Raw genomic sequence first — 18,685 nt, 5'->3', positions numbered from 1 at the left:
CTACTATAAATGAGGAACCTAAGCTCCAGGAAAAACAACTGATTTTACTGAATTAACATAGCCAATAAGTAGAGATCAGAGATCCAAGTCTTCAGATTTCTGCTTTGGCTCTTTCCCCAAATTGTTATTAATCTCCTTTTTTAAAAAAAAATTAATCTACATGACTGGTACAAAAATACAAAGATTGTGATAGAATTTTTTTTTTTTTTTTTTTTTTTTGCCGTACGCGGGCCTCTCACTGTCGTGGCCTCTCCCGTTGCACAGCACAGGCTCCGGACGCACAGGCTCAGCGGCCATGGCTCACGGGCCCAGCCGCTCCGCGGCATGTGGGATCTTCCCGGACCGGGGCACGAACCCGTGTCCCCTGCATCGGCAGGCGTATTCTCAACCACTGCGCCACCAGGGAAGCCCCAGACTTCTTTAGGTGGCTAGTCCATCGGCCCTCTGATCCACCACCAGGCTTCAATGCTCAGGGAAGTTGCCTGCAGCTAATCTGGGTTCCTGTCCATGCCCAAGCCTTGGCTTTGGGGCTACAGAATCTCTTGATAATTCACATCACGAGTTCTCAAATAAAATTACCCTAGGGTTATTTTTATTTGTTATATATTTGAATTTCCTAAATACACTGTGTTCAATGATACTCATATTTCCACTTAGGGAAAAACACAACTGAATGTGTGTGGTTAGGACTTGAACATGAGTAGCTCTGATGGGAAAGGTGTCTGGTGGAGTAATAACTTCTGAAATTTTGCTCCACTGAAGTTGTACAAGTCAGGACAGTGTCTTTGGTTATCCAACTCCAAACATTGAAAGGCCCTAGAGACAACTGTCTTTCAAAAGAGCATACAATAGGTAAGAGTCAAACTTGACGATTCAACAGCCATCCATTTGTTACTAACAAAAATCCATTATTTTCTACATATAGAATTTTCTTAGAAATGCTATCCTAGAAATTTAATATTTATAATAGTGTAATCTTGGGCTTCCCTGGTGGCACAGTGGTTGGAAATCCGCCTGCCAATACAGGAGACAGGGGTTTGAGCCCTGGTCTGGGAAGATCCCACATGCTGCAGAGCAACTAAGTCCATGCACCAGAACTACTGAGCCTGCACTCTAGAGCCTGCAAGCCACAACTACTGAGCCTATGTGCCGCAGCTACTGAAGCCCACACGCCCTAGAGCCTGTGCTCTGCAACAAGAGAAGCCACTGCAATGAAAGCCCGCGCACCACAACGAAGAGTAGCCCCCGCTCACCGCAACTAGAGAAAGCTGGCACGCAGCACCGAAGACCCAACGCAGCCAAAAATAAATAAATAAATAAATTTATTTATTTATTTATTTGAAAAGTGCAATCTTTAAGTAGAATGTAAGGATAATGTCTTACTCTACTAATCAAATATTTTTCAATTTCCTCTTCTACTTAAATATCATTTTATTCCATTAACTTGACCATGTTAAATTTTAAAAGGGAAGAAAAAGAAAGCACATCACAAAAATCAATAAAGCTACAAACATTTTTTTCTGTATCTACCCTGCTGGGATATCTGTGAAGCTAGAGTGGAAAGGGCACTGGCTACAATTCTGGAGTCCTGGGATGTAGTGCTCATTTTCATTAAAAAACTTCATGCCATGGGCTTCCCTGGTGGCACAGTGGTTGAGAATCCGCCTGCCGATGCAGGGGACACGGGTTCGTGCCCCGGTCCGGGAAGATCCCACATGCCGCAGAGCGGCTGGTCCCGTGAGCCATGGCCGCTCAGCCTGCGCGTCCGGAGCCTGTGCTCCGCAACGGGAGAGGCCGCAGCGGTGAGAGGCCCGCATACCACCAAAAAAAAACAACAACAAAACTTCATGCCTCAATTGCTTAATCTGTTAAATGGAGACAACCAGACCTAACTACTTAGAATTATGTGGGAATCCCATGAGCTTCCTCTGTGAAATACGCTGCATCTGTAAGACAAAGGCAACCGGTTGGCGGTGGCTGAGGAGGAAATATGGGTGTGTCCATCCAGCTACCACAATTCCCACAGGCATTTAGGTGGCACAGATTGAAGGGATAGGGGAAGAAAGCCGAGAAGGAGGGGCCATGCAGAACAGCACGAGGATCCACAAAGTCCCCACTTGCACCTCGTCACTTTGCACAGGGACACGGATGGGAGTGCCCCGTACCAGCTTCAGACCAGAATTCCGGAGATGGGGAGGAATGGACACGGAGGAGATTAGGATGGAGAAAAGATAGGGAAAAGCGAATACTGCCATGTATCCACTCAGTTTTGAAAAGACCAAAGGAAAAGGGAAAATAATTTACAAGTCTTCCAGAAAAGAAGCAGGGAGAGCCAAGGGATGAGTTCTCGCCACACTTTTCACACACTGCTTCCAAGGAGCCTCTCAACAGCCTGGTGGGGAGCTAGGCAGGTTGGTATCATTCCCATTTTATTGATGAACACCCTGAGGCTCAAAGAGTTTAGATGATTTGCCCAAAGTTTTCTAATTTGGAAGTGAGAAATACAGGATTAAGACCAAAGCCCTCTCATTTCTCTACTGCTGGGTTTTTGGTTTTGTTTTTTTCTTTTCTGCCATCACTGGTAATTACTAAATGGTGAGAATTTTATACACTGAATTTTAAGTGAATTATCCTTACTCTATACCTGGGGTCGAATATATTCATAGTAATTCACATTTCTAAGAGCATGAAATATAATGTGCATATCAAATCAACAAAGACATTTCCTAAAATACAGAAAATTTATTTTTTAAAAGAGACTAGACTTTTGAGCAACCAGGTGAGTCCTTGGATAAGCCTCAGTACTCCATGTCAGTCAGGGATCTGTTCAGTGATGACCCATTAGCCATGGATGACATTATCATTCGACTAACAGCCCCTAGTAAGTTTGATGAACACTTTGGCATTTGTTCTGGAAAATTACAGACTCTAAGATTTCAAAATGAAGCAATAGTGAATGAAGTTAACCGTTTGCTAGGTGCTTTGTTTTTTATTTAACGACTAAGAAAGTTATCACTCATATATGGAGGAATTCCAAATGCATGGCATCTACTCAGCTCACAGAATCATAAGTGTGCTTTCTATAAGGAAGAGGTCATAAGAAACAGGTAGATGAAGAAGGAATATATTGGGTTGGCCAAAAAGTTCCATAACATCTTATGGAAAAACCCGAAAAAACTTTTTTTTTTTTTGCGGTACGCGGGCCTCTCACCGCTGTGGCCTCTCCCGTTGCGGAGCACAGGCTCCGGACGCGCAGGCTCAGCGGCCATGGCTCACGGGCCCAGCCGCTCCGCAGCATGTGGGATCTTCCCGGACCGGGGCACGAACCCGTGTCCCCTGCATCGGCAGGCGGACTCTCAACCACTGTGCCACCAGGGAAGCCCCAGAACAAACTTTTTGGCCAACACAATGTCAGTGGATATAGAAGGCCGTATATATGAATATGCAAACTGCCAAAAACAGGAGGAAAAATATAAGGGGTGAGCCACAAAATCCCAGAATGAAAATGAATCAGCTGAGCCAATAATATCCAAATGCAACACGAGAACTGGAAACATTTGGCAGCTAAGATATCCTCCTTATCTTTTAAGTACAGGCATTTTCAACACAGGGCATGGAAGACTTTATTGCCCCCTTCCCTCTATTCCAAAAGCAATTTGCTTATCTCTCTATGAGAGTAATTTAATTCAATCTAGCACCAGCTTGGTCCTGACCTAATTGAACTTCCCTACCCTATTCTGAATGGTCTTTTACCTTTCTGCCGTGCAAAGACCTGAACTTAAAATATAATAAAAAGAACATACCACTCAGATTTAGATGATGTCAGACAGGATCCCAGCAGGGAACAGATGGCACACATAGAAGAGATGACTGAAAAGTGTTTAAAGAACTATTTACAAGATGTGGGAAGGTGAAGGAAAATCAATAAAGGGCAGTGGAGCAGCCCAGGGCTCCTAACAGCGGGAAATCATTACTACCTCTAGACAGATAGGCAAGGGAAGGGTGTGAGTACTGGAACTGGAAAGATCTAGGCTGTAGCTTTCAGCAGAGTGACAAAACCACTACTACACTCCGGGGTCACCTCCTGCTCCTGCCCCCCTCTCCCCCAAAGCCCCCCACTGGCTGAACCCAGCTAGAAACCAGAGGGCAGGAGAGCTTGGTCCACACAGTCTATAAATAAGCTCTCAGGAGCACAGAGGAAGGTGGAGAGTAGATCTGGAAGGGCAAACAGAGAATATCCAGAGACTGAGGTTTCACACAGAGATGTCCACTGTAGCCTTACTAGTAATAGTGAAAAATCAGAAAGAACCTAAGTGTCCAGTAATAGGGGAATGAGTAAGAAAATTATTTTACATATTTTAATGACATGAGAATATGCTTATGATGTAACACTAAGTGAAAATAAAACAGGACATAAAAGGCATCTAATGCTGCCTTTGTAATTTCATCTTTAGTACTAAATTCTATGAAAATATGCACAGAAAAAGAACAAAGTGTTATTCATAAATAGTTATTAAAGCTGTCAAAATAGCTAAAGCAAATGTAGTCTACATCAACAAATAAAACGAGAGTCTCAATCATAAAAGAACAGTCCCTTCGAAGGTTCACTACTCTGAACGCTTCCATAGAACTAGACAGGTCATTTGAAAAGTGGTATCAACCAATGAAGCCTTTGCAGGGAAGATAAAATGATACTTTTGGGATCTGGAATACAACTCATGTGAAGACCATGAGAATAAACTGGGCACATTTCTCTCTTACTTTCCATAGTTCACATCATATTTTCCTCCACCCCCGCAACCCCAACCGGCAGCTTTTTAAACAAGGAATATAGAGAAGTCTGTATAATGATCACTTGAACCACTAAAAAGATTATGCCTCCCTCAACCAATATGTCACTCAAAATAAAAACAATTCTAAACTCTAAAACAAAATTTTGATATTCTGAAATAACATAAAACTTCCAGGCATATTCTGAATTTTTTTCTCTTTCTCATCCCTCCGTGCTTTGCTAATATTGTAAGCACATGCTTAATTTACCAGTAAGCACTGAGCACAGATATGAGTACATCTGTGTGTATACACACATGCATGCATGCATACATGCACACTGAGTACATATATGTGTGTGCATATAAAGACACACACTGAGTGTGTATATATATACGCACACACATACATGCCAGCACTAAGTACTTTACACATATATATGTCCATAGAATAGATGGTTAGAACATTATCAAGTGGTCTTTGGAATTCCTTCAGCAGTATCAATGTTGAGACCTCTCAAACATCATAAATCCTTCATCCCCCGTGAACCTTAAGTTCCTGTATCTCTCAGCCTCTGTCTTGTGCATGTTTCAACATTTATTCTTCTACCTTATTATAATGGCAAATGGGCAACTTTTCATTTTAATGGTGAGTATTGCACAGTCTTCAGAGACAGGAGAATGAGACTCAGTTTCCCAACAATAGAGCTTGAACTGGTGTGCCAGCCCATACCCCAGGGCCTCACACACAGCAGGTGTCCACATATGTTAAATAAGTGAATTACATCGGTGCACGTTCACTCTCACATTTACTTACCTTCCTGAGTGTGACAGACACAGACACCAAAGACCAGACATTAAGACCGCTTTTGATAGAGCTAACATCTGCTCAGTTGCTTGAGTCACATGAAAGAAGCAAACCTGATGCTTCAATTACCATTATCACTGGATAATTGTTTTTAAAATTGGAGAAAGTCTATAATAAGCAGAACTGAGCAGAGAGTGTGGTTCAAGATAAAGTAGCAAATTTCCAGCTGTACTCTGGAAATTAGGAAGTACTAATGACTATAGTAAGTTATGCTTTAAAATAACTACAATAAATCTAAGTACCAAAGCAGAAGTTTTAGCCTAGTATAATGGAAAAAGAAATTCACTCTCTTCTATGACCTACTGTAAGTTAGTTTTGTGCATATAATAATACTCATAGAAATTAATGAACATTCTTAAATATAATTTTAAGAATAACTCAAACACATAAAAGTCAATAAAATTCAATTTTCAGAGAAATGAGCACTAAAGACAAACTTGCTAGCTCCTATAAAGACAAAGATTATTTAGAGGGTTTTCATAATCCGTTTACATCAAACTCTCTAGATCTACATCTTTCAAGCCAACAGTATTTCCTATAAATTCAGAGTTTTGGTCACCAGCATTTTCTTTCCTCTTCGAGGGCTATGATTAATCTTTGTGCAGAGTGAAAAATCCTCAACATTTTTCACCTTATATTCCTTTGCATACTCTGTGAATCATCTCAGCAACAGGTAAAGACTTGGTGGCTTTGAGAGTAGATTGGAAATCAGGTGCAACAAGTTTAGCTAACACTTCAGGGACTGAGTCACTGATTCTCAGCAGTATTATCTCAAGTCAAATGTTCCCAGGAAAACAAGAATGCCTCATGGACTTCCCAGAACACATGAATTCTTCATTCTTGGGTATTCCTCTTCTCTAAATAGGATGTTAATTAAATAATTAAATATTTATTTAAATATGCAGATAATTTAAAAGGAGAAATGCGTCTTTCCTGGTCTTTGAAAGGGTGATTGCTCTGAGAGTAAATGGATAACTACATTTCTGTTGGATGCTTCTGTTCTTTACCTCACACACACACACACACACACACACTACTCACACATTCTACCAACTGCTCATCCAATCAGCTTTAGTTTTCTCATGGTGTGGTGAAAATATTATGAGCTCTGGAGTCTGAAAGCCCTGGGTTCAAATACTGTTCTGTCATTTACCAGGTAAATCTGCTTGGGCAAGCTACTTCCCCTCTTTCAGGTTCTGTGTTCTCAATTGTAAAAATGGGGGTAAAATCACCTACTTAGCAGAGCTATTATGAAGATTAGATGAGATACACTGAATATAAAGGCAACTGTCACATAATAGGTAATCAACAATTCGTGCCCTTTCACCTATGTATTCTTTTTTTTTTCTTTTTGGCTTGTGGGCTCTAAAGCGCAGGCTCAGTAGCCGTGAGCATGGGCTCAGTTGCTCCATAGCATGTGGGATCCTCCCGGACCAAGGATCGAACCCGTGTCCCTTGCATTGGTAGACGGACTCCCAACGTAAGTCCCCACCTACGTATTCTTGAGAAAAGTTTCTTATGTTTACTTAACTTATAGGAGAGGTTGGGAATTATTGGGCTGAGGAGAATTGCCCTCCTCCATTCCCCACCTCCGCACCCATTTTCCTCAGAAAACAGCCCAAACCCAACTGGCTGTCTTTTGCTCTTTGTTGATCTGTTCTTGGGTGGCATGAAGATAAAAATTAGTGCTCCCCTTTGTTTAACATCTGCTGGCTTTGTAAATTTGTGGAATTGTAACCAGAGTATGATTACACACACAGAAAGCAACCAGGAGTCCTGTAGTGAGCAAGGAAGTCAATGCATAAATTCCTGAGGAGCTTCTCTGTGGGAAACTACGTGATGAAGCAAACACAGCCTCAATACATCAACAGTTATCACCTAGATCTAGGACTGATTGTTCCCTTACGTGCATAAAAAAAGAGCTTTAAATAAAAGTGAAATAACAAGGAAGGATACAATTAAGCACCGGTAGCTAGTAGCACTAGCTACTATGACTTCTAGGTCAAAGTACTTGAAACTTCTTACAGGGTGAGATTAGGACAATCACAATATGCAAAGTGGTAAAAGTCAAAACTTTGAGCCAATGCTGGATATTCAGTCATACTTGTCATACTTTGCTTTTATCTTGAAAAAAAATATCCAAATTCTAGTTTTAGACTAACTTGTTTAAACATGTTTACTGACACATATGGGAATACAAATGTTCTTGTTTCTATCCAAAGTAGCCTCCAATGAAGGATTCCTGATCAATAAGTGAGTCTATTCCAGACAAAATTGTTTTGGGAAGCCAATAGTAAAAGAGAATAGTTTTGTAACCCCACCTTAGAGCAACTACATTTTGTTTTGCATATAATAACAGCAAGATAATATTTCTTGCAGATAATAGCAACCATTTAGCTCTCAGGAGGGGAACAGTGGAGAAGCAAGCCAACCTTTGCAAGTAGCGCCAAGAACGGCTGGCAAGGCCTGGGGCAGCCTCCCCTGCACAGGCTTGAAAAGGGCCAGTTCTTAAGTTTGCACATGGCACTCATGATAAAGGAGACACTGTATGTCAACATCAATGTGAACAGTTTGGTTCTACTGTCAACTTTTTCTAATAGCAGAGGCAAAAACAATCAAGCTGTGCTTTCATAGAATATTTATGAAATTCATCAGTATTATGAAAACATTTAAATGACAGATCATAAATAAAATATATTCCCTGTCTCAGCACCATTATTACGTCAGGCCCCATAAAAGGAATTCTTGAATGGGTACAATATGGATAGACTCTATAATTTTATTTATTTACTTTTTGGATAAAACAACAGAAATTTATTTTCTCAGTTCTGGGGGCTAGAAATCCAAGACCTGAGTGTCGGCAGGGTTGATTTTCCTGAGGCCTCTCTCCTCGTCTTACAGACAGCTGCTCTCTTGCTGCCTCTTCACACAGTTGCTCCTCTGTGCGTACATGCCCCTGGTGTCTCTCTGTGTATCCTAATCTCCTCTTCTTATTATGACACCAGTTAGATTTGATTGGGGCCCACCCTAATGGCCTCATTTTTTAACTTTTTAAAGTCCCTCTCTCCAAATACAATCACATTCTGAGGTATTGGAGTTTAGCACTTCAGTTATGAATTTTAGGGGGACACATTCATATACTCTATACTTTTTTTTCATTTTATTTATTTTTTTTAATGGCTGTGTTGGGTCTTCGTTGCTGCACGCAGGCTTTCTCTAGTTGTGGAGAGCAGGGGCTACTCTTCGTTGCGGTGCGTGGGCTTCTCATTGCGGTGGCTTCTCTTGTTGCGGAGCACAGGCTCTAGGCACATGGGCTTCAGTAATTGTGGCACACGGGCTTCAGTAGTTGTGGCTCATGGGCTCTAGAGCACAGGCTCAGTAGTTGTGGAACACGAGCTTAGTTGCTCAGTGGCATGTGGGATCTTCCTGGATCAGGGCTCGAACCCATGTCCCCTGCATTGGCAGGAGGATTCTTAACCACTGCGCCACCAAGAAGTCCCTACTCTATAATTTTAAAGACCATTTTATTATTATAAAATATGGGTTGTGCAAACTTTAAACATTTTTTGAAAACATGAATTAAGATATTTTGTGTGAGGGCTTCCCTGGTGGCGCAGTGGTTGAGAGTCTGCCTGCCGATGCAGGAGACATGGGTTCGTGCCCTGGTCCGGGAAGATCCCGCATGCTGTGGAGAGGCTGGGCCCGTGAGCCATGGCCGCTGAGCCTGCGTGTCCGGAGCCTGTGCTCTGCAACGGGAGAGGCCACAACAGTGAGAGGCCCGCGTAACGCAAAAAAAAAAAAAAAAAAAAAAAAAAAGATATTTTGTGTGTGTGTTTTGTTTGTTTGGGTTTGGGGTTTTTTTGTTTGTTTTTTAGGTAGTAGGTGAAGTACTACTTATAGCAGGAACTCTGAAAGTATTCAGTATGTCAGTAACCAGACTATAGTGTATATTCCAGCTGAGTAACTAATAACTCAATCATCTGGGGATCAGAAAGTCTCATAGTTGTTGGTTTATGAATCTAGGCAAAGATTTCCCAGAGAATAGTCATCAGGAAGTTAGATGAGTCAGTTGGGCTCCTGCCAGAGTTGCGTAGAGGCCAGGAATGGAGCAGTACAGTCTATAACCCAAGAGAATCCAAAAGAACAGCTGAACAGAAGGCAGAAAACCTGGTTTTAGTTGCACTTCCCCATTTGCATTGCATTCTTTGAACTTCAGTTTCCTCATCTATAAAATGAGGGTCTGGGCTTACTGCACAGAGCCATTACAAGCTTCATGAGGGATAAAATACCAGCAGTGGTTTATAATCCTTGAAGTGTAAGGTCAACATAAGGTGAAACTTGTATTCGTTAATAGGGAACCCTCAATGATAAATCATCAAGTAAAACCAAAGGATTCAGGCAGCAGGACCTCTAGAGACCTAAGTGAGAGTTACTCCTTGAGAAATTCTGACACCCCACTTAGCCTGAGCAGCAACTGTAAATTCTGAGGGCCACCTAGCTAGCCACTTATATCTGACTTTGCACTCTACTGCCTGGGCCGAGACTGTGGGGTAAGAAAAAGGGTGTACCAACCAGGTCCCCTTCCAGGTCATGCTGTTTCCTGACGAAGCTTGGGCAGAAGCCCCAGACTAAGGATCTAGACACGGATACTTTCGGATATAACATACACTTTAGAATTTCTGCTTTAAAATTGTTTTTTCTTCCAAGAATTTAACACATTGTATTTTAATGTATTTAAAGTTTTTCTCTTCACTAATTAATATAGAAATCGTTTAGTACCAAAAATTAACTTGTTTTCCTACATATATTGTAATTCCTGCACGTGAAATCTACACCTTAAAGACACTCACTGTAGGAATACAAAGAAGGTAGCATTAACCACAGTGCTTTCAATTTGCAGGGATTAACTGCAGGACTCATGACCACCAGCTGGAGAACCCGAGCCCCAACCATAATGAACTTCCTGACGGTCAAATTACCATGCCCCTCTATGCCTCATTCTTCCTCAAAATAGGAATAATATTGATAATATTACCTACCTCTCAGGGATGTTATGAATTAACTGTAGTGAGTCAATAGTTGTAAAGTACTTAGAACAGTGTCTGACAGACACAGTGTATGTTAAATAAACTGCATCTTTCTACGAAATCTTGATGGAAAACAATGTTTTCATAGACATGGTCTAAAGTTATTATAAATCAAATGCCTCTTGTATTTTCTTGTCTTATTCATAGCACATGTTATTTTGCCTCTTGACCCCAACTTCAAGATAAAAAACTATCCAACTAGAGAACCAAACTACAAACCAATATTTTGCCAAGCTTAACAGTAACTTACTTTTACTCATTTAACTTCCATACAGGGGAAGGTAAAAAACGAAAGGCACTTGTTAATTCTGTGTTTCATTTTTCTGTGTTAGCTATAGGTTCTACCTGTCCTCGTCTTGTCTATAACTTGTAGATGAGAGAAACTGGGACACCACAAACTGACTTAGAATTCTCTGCCTCACTTGTGTGTCTTGGGGTCTCCTGGTACTTTGTCAAAATGATCCCTTGTTATGAAGTTTCTCTGTCATTGCTTCACTCCCATTGAATAGGCCAATCCAGGAGACACACAGTGCTGTAAAGACAGCACTAAGCAAGTACTCATTCTCTAGCATGAAGGCGTCTCGTAAACCTGAACCCACAGAGGTATTTTGATGAGGCATTTGCCTTGGTCCAATGCAGCTGTGTTTTAAGGGAGCAACAAGTGAGCTAATGAGACTCATAAACAATTGACTGGCCTTTCTTGCCAAAATCCCCACAAGTGTCAGATATTTATACATACCTTACTTGAAAACTCACTTTGGGACAAGATATTGAATTCACATTTCAATCCTCTCTTGGGTAAAAGTCCAGAATTCATTTTTCTAAAGTGAATATATGAAAAGACACCTGTTGGATATGCCAGGAAATTTGGTATGAAAATAAAGATAGGTTGCTCTTAAGGAAAAACATCTTGCTTTTAGAACACAGGCAATGCTGGACTCTTCCTGAAAGAGACTCCAGAATCATTCTGACGGAGATTGAGTAGACACCAAGTTAGCTGTGTACCCTAAATAACAATCCTCTTTGGATCTGTAAATCTATCTAAAAAATGTCAAGAACCACTCATTCTCAGCCTGTAATTTTAGAGTATTAATATCATGTTTACCTATCATTTCAGCAAAGGTTTTCAAATCAGTATGTCACAATTGAAGCCCAGTGTTTATTCCTAGGTGCCAAAATGTGATAGAATCGCTGAGATAATCTAAGGCTCTAGATATTTTAAATAGAAAATTATTTATGCATTTTCCTGAATACATGATTCTCTTTGTTTTAAATGTCACTGAGAAAATAAAAGTTTCCATGATTTTTCTTTTTGTCCAGTATTGGATATAATTTAAGATGATCATAATCTGAAGAAGATATAGAGCCTTTGATGATCTCTATATGAGAGAATTAAAATTCTCATTAATTATTCAGTATGAGTAAAACTTCTTCAGGAGAGAAAAAGTTTTCTGCTCCTTCAAGGTAATCCTTCTTCTGACCTCAATGCATTTGATTAAATCTTCTATTTCTGCACTTAATGCATGATATGCTACTTTATTCATCCATATGCCCCTCCTCTACTAGACTACAAGTATCTTAGGAGCAGAGGTCATCTCTAATTTTATTGTTCTTTTTCCCAGTGCCTGATACAGAATAAGTGCTCAGTAAGTGTTTGTTGGACATAAGAAACTTCTCTTTAAATTCTGATTGAGACTCATTTCAATAAGATACAGAAAGGAATTTGCTGCCATAGAATAATGGATCATTAATCCTAGAAAAATGATTCTGTAGGTCAGATTGCATTGCTTTTCATGAACAGGCTCTCTAGATCTTCTATTCAGTAGCTAAAACATGAAAGGGAGGTTAAACAATCATTTGATAAATTTTTAAGGTAAACAGAAATGCATACAGTTCAAGATTCAAATAATCTCACCAGACACAATTTTTTAAAATAACGAAATCATTTTTTTCTGCATGGACATTCCTAAAACACAACCAACGCCTTAGGTGAACTAAAAGTTAAGACAGATAAGTGTTTTTAATGTTCATAGTAAGATGGGCATTTTGAATGAATATTAGCAATTAGAAAATAAATTTCAATATTGAATATCTTTGCTACATGGCTCTAATCATGCATGAATAGTAAAGCAGTGATTCGCTGTCTCATCCTTATAAATAAAATTTATAATTGAAAGCTACAGAAGAAAAAAGAAATAAACCTAAGCCCAGAAGTACTAAAGGTCTCCAAAAGTGTTCATATCACTTGGTTACAGACTAAGAAGATTATGACTAAAAGTGTAGAAATAGAGTGGATCAAGTAATATAATGACAGAGATAAGTGGCAAAGAATTATCCTATACTAAACTTAGACTCCAAAATCACTTCAGGAGAGCAATTTCCCTGGAAGTCCAGTGGTTAGAACTTTGCCTTCCAATGTGGGGGGGTGTGGGTTCGATCCCTGGTTGGGGAACTAAAATCCCACATGCCTTGTGGACAAAAAACCAAAACATAAAAACAGAAGCAATATTGTAACAAATTCAATAAAGACTTAAAAAAAAATGGTCCACATTTTTAAAAAATCTAAAAAAACCCAAAACCAAACCAAAAAATCACTTCAGGAGAAATGCCTCTTAACTTCAAGTATAAAGTTCATCTTTGGCTTCTTAAATCAGATGTATTAAGACTTTTAAGTCATTGAACGCACAAAGGGCTGCACTCTTACAACTACAAAGGTACTTCCAGATACCCAAAGGTACCTCAAGTCTTGACAGACCTGGTTACAACTTCTGGACTTCTGGAGTTGTTTGACTCCACTTACGAAGTACAAAGGGATTTATGAATGCTACCACCATTACTATGCAGACAACACAACTACAACATCACTGCCACAATCACTCCCACTATCTTTCATCTGTCCAGCACCTGCTTCGGGTTGGGCCCTGGGCCAGGTGTTTTACATAGATAGTATTTAACCGTCAGAGAGCCCCAGAAGCGAAGTGCTATTGTCTCCATTTTACAGAGAAAGCTGAGGCTTAGCAAAACTTATCCAAATAGCAGAGACAAATTTGAAACTGAGTCTGTCCAACACCACAGTCTATGCCTTTTTCACTGCAGCGTGCTCTCACAGCTATTTATTGAGCCTCTGTTATCTTCCAGGCACTGTGCTAGTCATTGTAAATATATATTTAGAGGTCTCCAAAACAATGTTAAGAGATAGGTCGCAGATTATGAAACTGAAGTTAAAGCAGTAAAGAAACTTCCCCAGGAGCTCACCGCTAGTAAGTGACAGGGCTAAAATTTAAATTCCTGCTTTATCAGTGGTGAAACAACATAATCTTAAAATTTCAAACTCTTGTCTTTGGCATAAGCTAAATAAGGGAAATAACCCAGTATGTATTAACCAGTTTAGATGCAATATTAGGTAAAACAAACTTAGGCTTATCTAGCTATGCCCTTTATATTAGAAAATAATTAAACCTGTTTAGAGTTCTAAACACTAAACCAGCCACAAAACACTGAAAACTAGAATCAATTAAGTCACGAAGACTAACACTCTACAGTTCCAGAATGCTTTCAAATAACATTTTATTGCTCTAAAAGAACAATAAAATGTTATTTGAAAGCATTCTGGAACTGTAGAGTGTTAGTCTTTTCTCATGGAATAAAACAGTAGTTTATCCTCACAACACTCTAGTGATATAAACAGGGAGTAAGTTGTTTTCCCTTTATAAGGAAAAGGTCCATGCCAGGACAGAAAAACTAAGGGACTGCTGACAGTCCCAAAACTTGAACCCATGTACCCTGAAATGAGGATGCTCTGCTCTCTGGTGCTGGCTGCGTTTTTTCCTCCAAATGAAACCAGGTCTGCTGATTTTCAGAGGATTATGGAGCCTACCCATCACCTGAGTTTGGCTTCCCTGCAGAGAGCATTAATGCTTGCTTCTAGGTTTGGAGTTCAGTTCAGTTCGAGGGTGATCATTTTTAATTCACTGTACTGACCTTAGCGAAGAGCCCATTTCTAATCAAAATAACACTGGATGTCTTGATTAGGGAGAATAAAAAGGAAGAACTATTTTCTAGCAGAAAATAAACACATGAAATTACTACTCACAAGAAAGTCTAGGGCTTCCCTGGTGTCACAGTGGTTAAGAATCCGCCTGCCAATGCAGGGGACACGGGTTTGAACCGTGGTCCAGGAAGATCTCACATGCCACTGAGCAACTAAGCTCGTGTGCCACAACTACTGAGCCTGCTCTCTAGAGCCCACGAGCCACAACTACTGGGCTCACGTGCCACAACTACTGAAGCTTGTGCACCTAGAGCCTGTGCTCCACAACAAGAGAAGCCACCGCGATGAGAAGCCCACACACTGCAATGAAGAGTAGTCCCCGCTTACTGCAACTAGAGAAAGCCCGTGCGCAGCAACAAAGACTCAACAAAGCTAAACAAAATAAAATAAATTTATATAAAAAAAAGAAAGTACAGGCAAGATACTAGTAAGAAAAAGGAGAAACAGCTCCCATTTATTGAGCACTCATAATGTGCCAGTCACTTTTCTGAGCACTTGACATGCATTAACTTACTTATTTTTATAACAACGCTTATTATGTCCCTTTTATGGATGAGAAAACTGAAGCACAAAAAGGATAATAACTTGCCCAGGATGACACAGCTCAGTGTCACAGTAAGTAGAACAGGGACTTAAACCCAGATAGAGAATCCACACTCTGAATAAATTGTTTACAAAATGAAGTATAATTCAAGGGCTTCCCTGCTGGCTTAAGAATTCCCTGGTTAAGAGTCCACCTGTCAATGCAGGGGACACGGGTTCGAGCCCTGGTCCGGGAAGATCCCACATGCCGAGGAGCAATTAAGCCCATGCGCCACAACTACGAAGCCTGCGCTGCGCCCACAAGACACAACTAATGAGCCCGTGCTCCGCAACAAGAGAAGCCACCGCAACGGAGTAGCCCCGGCTCGCCGCAACTAGAGAAAGCCCGCGCGCAGCAACAAAGACCCAACACAGCCAAAAATAAATACATAAATAAAATTTTTTTTTAAAATGAAGTATAATTTAAAACCTAGTAAATGACGGTGCCACTAATGGCTGCTAAGGAAAGTCTGGTCACAGCTCGCCATGCCCTCTCCACACACCAGCGTGGTCCCTTTGACGGTAAGAGCAGAATGGACGAGACAGGAGATGAAGCTGACCCAGAAGGGCGAGGCTCTATTTCTACGGAAAATAACATATTAACATGTTTACCAAAACCAAGCTGAAAAAAACCTCTAAGGGTGAATTTTAGGAAGAGAGACATCCATGTTCAAATTATTTTACGTAAAGAAAGCAAGCAATGGTCACTGAATTTTAGAACATCTACACTGAAAGTCACAAATATTTGCAGAATACAGAAATCTGACATCAGTAAACTTTGAACCATCATTGGAGTGGTAAAGCTCTTTTAGGAAGAGAAGCATTTTCCCCCTCCCCAACCCCATTTTTTCCATTTCTCCCATTAGACCTTTGCATTTATAATAATGATGATGGTGGTGGTGGTGGTGGTGGTGGTGATGGCTTTACATTTATTGAGTTTCTACTTTGTGTCCAGAAGTGTGATAAGAGTTTTACATTTAATAACATGAATTATCATGTGATATTCATGACAGCCTTACAAAATTAGTATTACTCTTTTCTCCATTTTCCATATGAAGAAACTGAGACTCAGAAAGCTGAAGTAACTTGCGCAAGGTCATGCATCCAGGACATAAATTCACTTTCATTTGCTCTAAAATCCCACAATATTAATCGTGTTTGCACAGCAGATAAGTGTGGCCACCTGACTGTCCCATCATTATGAAGAAACAAAGGCCACAGTGAGTGCTGCACATTCCAGCTGAGGTCCACCACCTCCAAATCCTGTACAGAAATGGATGTACAGGGCAGATGGCTCAAGAGAGCCACATTGGCCAAAGATGGGCCAGAAACCTAAGTGTGCCTTAGCTGCTCTCTTTGCTATAAACAGGTACAATCTCTCAGAAGTAAACAAAATATTTATAAACATGATATAACTAGAAAAACATCCCGAAGACAGACCAGTAAGTTTAGTTCTAAGGACACTTGTTAGTACAAAGTTCATCATAGTTCTGAAGGAAAGAATGGAATGCTTTAAGACTGAACTAAAATACATGAAGCTCGAGGAGAGAAACAAAGCCTCCTTTTTTTTTTTTTTTCTCACTGCCGCGGCCTCTCCCGTTGCCGAGCACAGGCTCCGGACGCGCAGGCTCAGCGGCCATGGCTCACGAGCCCAGCCGCCCCGCGGCATGTGGGATCTTCCCGGACTGGGGCACGAACCCGTGTCCCCTGCATCGGCAGGCGGACTCCCAACCACTGCGCCACCAGGGAAGCCCGTGTTTTAAGTTTTAATCTAAAAAGTATTTGCGTTTGAATAAATTGTTTACAGCTGTGTATTATCTCATTTGATAGCTACGAAATGCCTTATGCTCTCACACATAGACTGCCCTCAACCAGCTGTTCAGGAAGTACTTCTCAGAAAGTACCATGTTCTTCCAAGTGTTGGCGATGCTCATAATACACCTCTGCCTGGAACTTGTTGCTCCTCCCCTTTTCTGTCTGACTAAAGCACTTCAGTCATCCTCCTCCAGGAAGCCTCCCTAGATCCTCTCCTCTATGCTAACATCTATCATAGCACTTATCCCACTGTTTACTTTTTGGGCTCCTCAAGACACTAAAAAGTCTTTGATGACAGAGACCACTCTCATTCTTTTTGATATCCCAGCACTTAGTTAATAAAATATTTGCTAAATGAATGAAAATATGTTGCAAATTAAGACTTTTTTAGAAACAAAGGAAAATATTTCTACAATGCAAATCTTGCACAATATTATTCTCATTGTTCATAAAGGTGTGTTTTAAAAACACATACAGAAGGATATACTGGATATTGCCAACTGTCCTTCATTAAAAATATTTCACACACCTGTACCCCATAAATATACTGTTACATCCAATTGATTATTGTTCAACGAATCCATCAGTTCAGATAGTATAACTGAATAATTATGCATAAAGGATAAAATCATCACAAAATCATGGTAAAGAATTTAAAAGCACAATGGCAGTTACACTTTGAATAACTAGGTTCTGCCTGGTTCTGCCACGGATTCCAATGGGGACAAGCCATTCACCCTTTGGTCTCAGATTCTCCATGCATAAAATGGGGGTAACCATTCCTCCCACTTCTTCCTCCATTCGGATCCTGTGAGGACAATGGAGATACAACAACTGCAAGAGTGGGACTCTTCACAATTCAGGCACCACTATCAAGTCTTACAGAATCCCCAGGTGGGAGTTCTGATCATCGTTCGTTATGGTAATAACCCTTCACAACCCACATGCTCTCGTTATCAAGTTGATAGTATAGACTCTGGTGTAAAGTCTTTGCCAGTCAAAATAAAGGCCACATGGGTGGGCACAAGTTCCTCTGGCTGGAGCTTGGTCTGAGCCAGAAGCCGCGAGGAACCCGGTCACTCGCAGCGGCCACCACATGCCCCCGCTGGAGCCCGTTATGCTCCTGCCAGGGGAAACGACCCTGGGCCTTTCCCCTTCTCCGAGAGGGGTCGAGCGGGCTGACGGTGGAGAGGACTCCAGGGTCAGCGCAGCAGGAGTAGAAAGGGGGCAGGATGAGGCGAGACTGTTGGGGGGAGGGGGGAGCTCGGCGAGGGGCTTACCTGGCCTCGCCGAGGGGCGCCGGGGGCGGGTGCGGAATGAACACCCCACAGTCAGACCGCGGAGGCTGCTGTTTCTTCTTGGAGCGCCAGATATGGAAAGAGGAGTGCTTCTTGGGGGTCCTGGACGGACTGGACTCCCCGTGGTCGCCCTGAGGTGGCAGCGACAGTGGCATCTTCTCGTCTGCCTCCTCCTCCCGCTGCTCGGATGCAGCCGTCTCCGCCGCCCGGCTCTT

The 18,685-nt window shown here is 41.2% G+C and overlaps 1 protein-coding gene across 1 annotated transcript in view; it reads right to left on the bottom strand.

The window, feature by feature from the left end:
* Positions 1 to 18,625, bottom strand: part of CRYBG1 (crystallin beta-gamma domain containing 1) — a 193,408-nt gene extending 174,783 nt beyond the window's left edge. The window contains exon 1 of the mRNA XM_059083840.2: positions 18,453 to 18,625. Within this exon, the coding sequence (XP_058939823.1) occupies positions 18,453 to 18,625 (173 nt within the window). The remainder of the gene's footprint in view (positions 1 to 18,452) is intronic.
* Positions 18,626 to 18,685: the final 60 nt, after the last annotated feature.

Source organism: Kogia breviceps, chromosome 13, assembly GCF_026419965.1.
Source record: "Kogia breviceps isolate mKogBre1 chromosome 13, mKogBre1 haplotype 1, whole genome shotgun sequence".
NCBI lineage: Eukaryota > Metazoa > Chordata > Mammalia > Artiodactyla > Physeteridae > Kogia > Kogia breviceps.
This window is presented reverse-complemented; position numbering and strand designations above follow the sequence as displayed.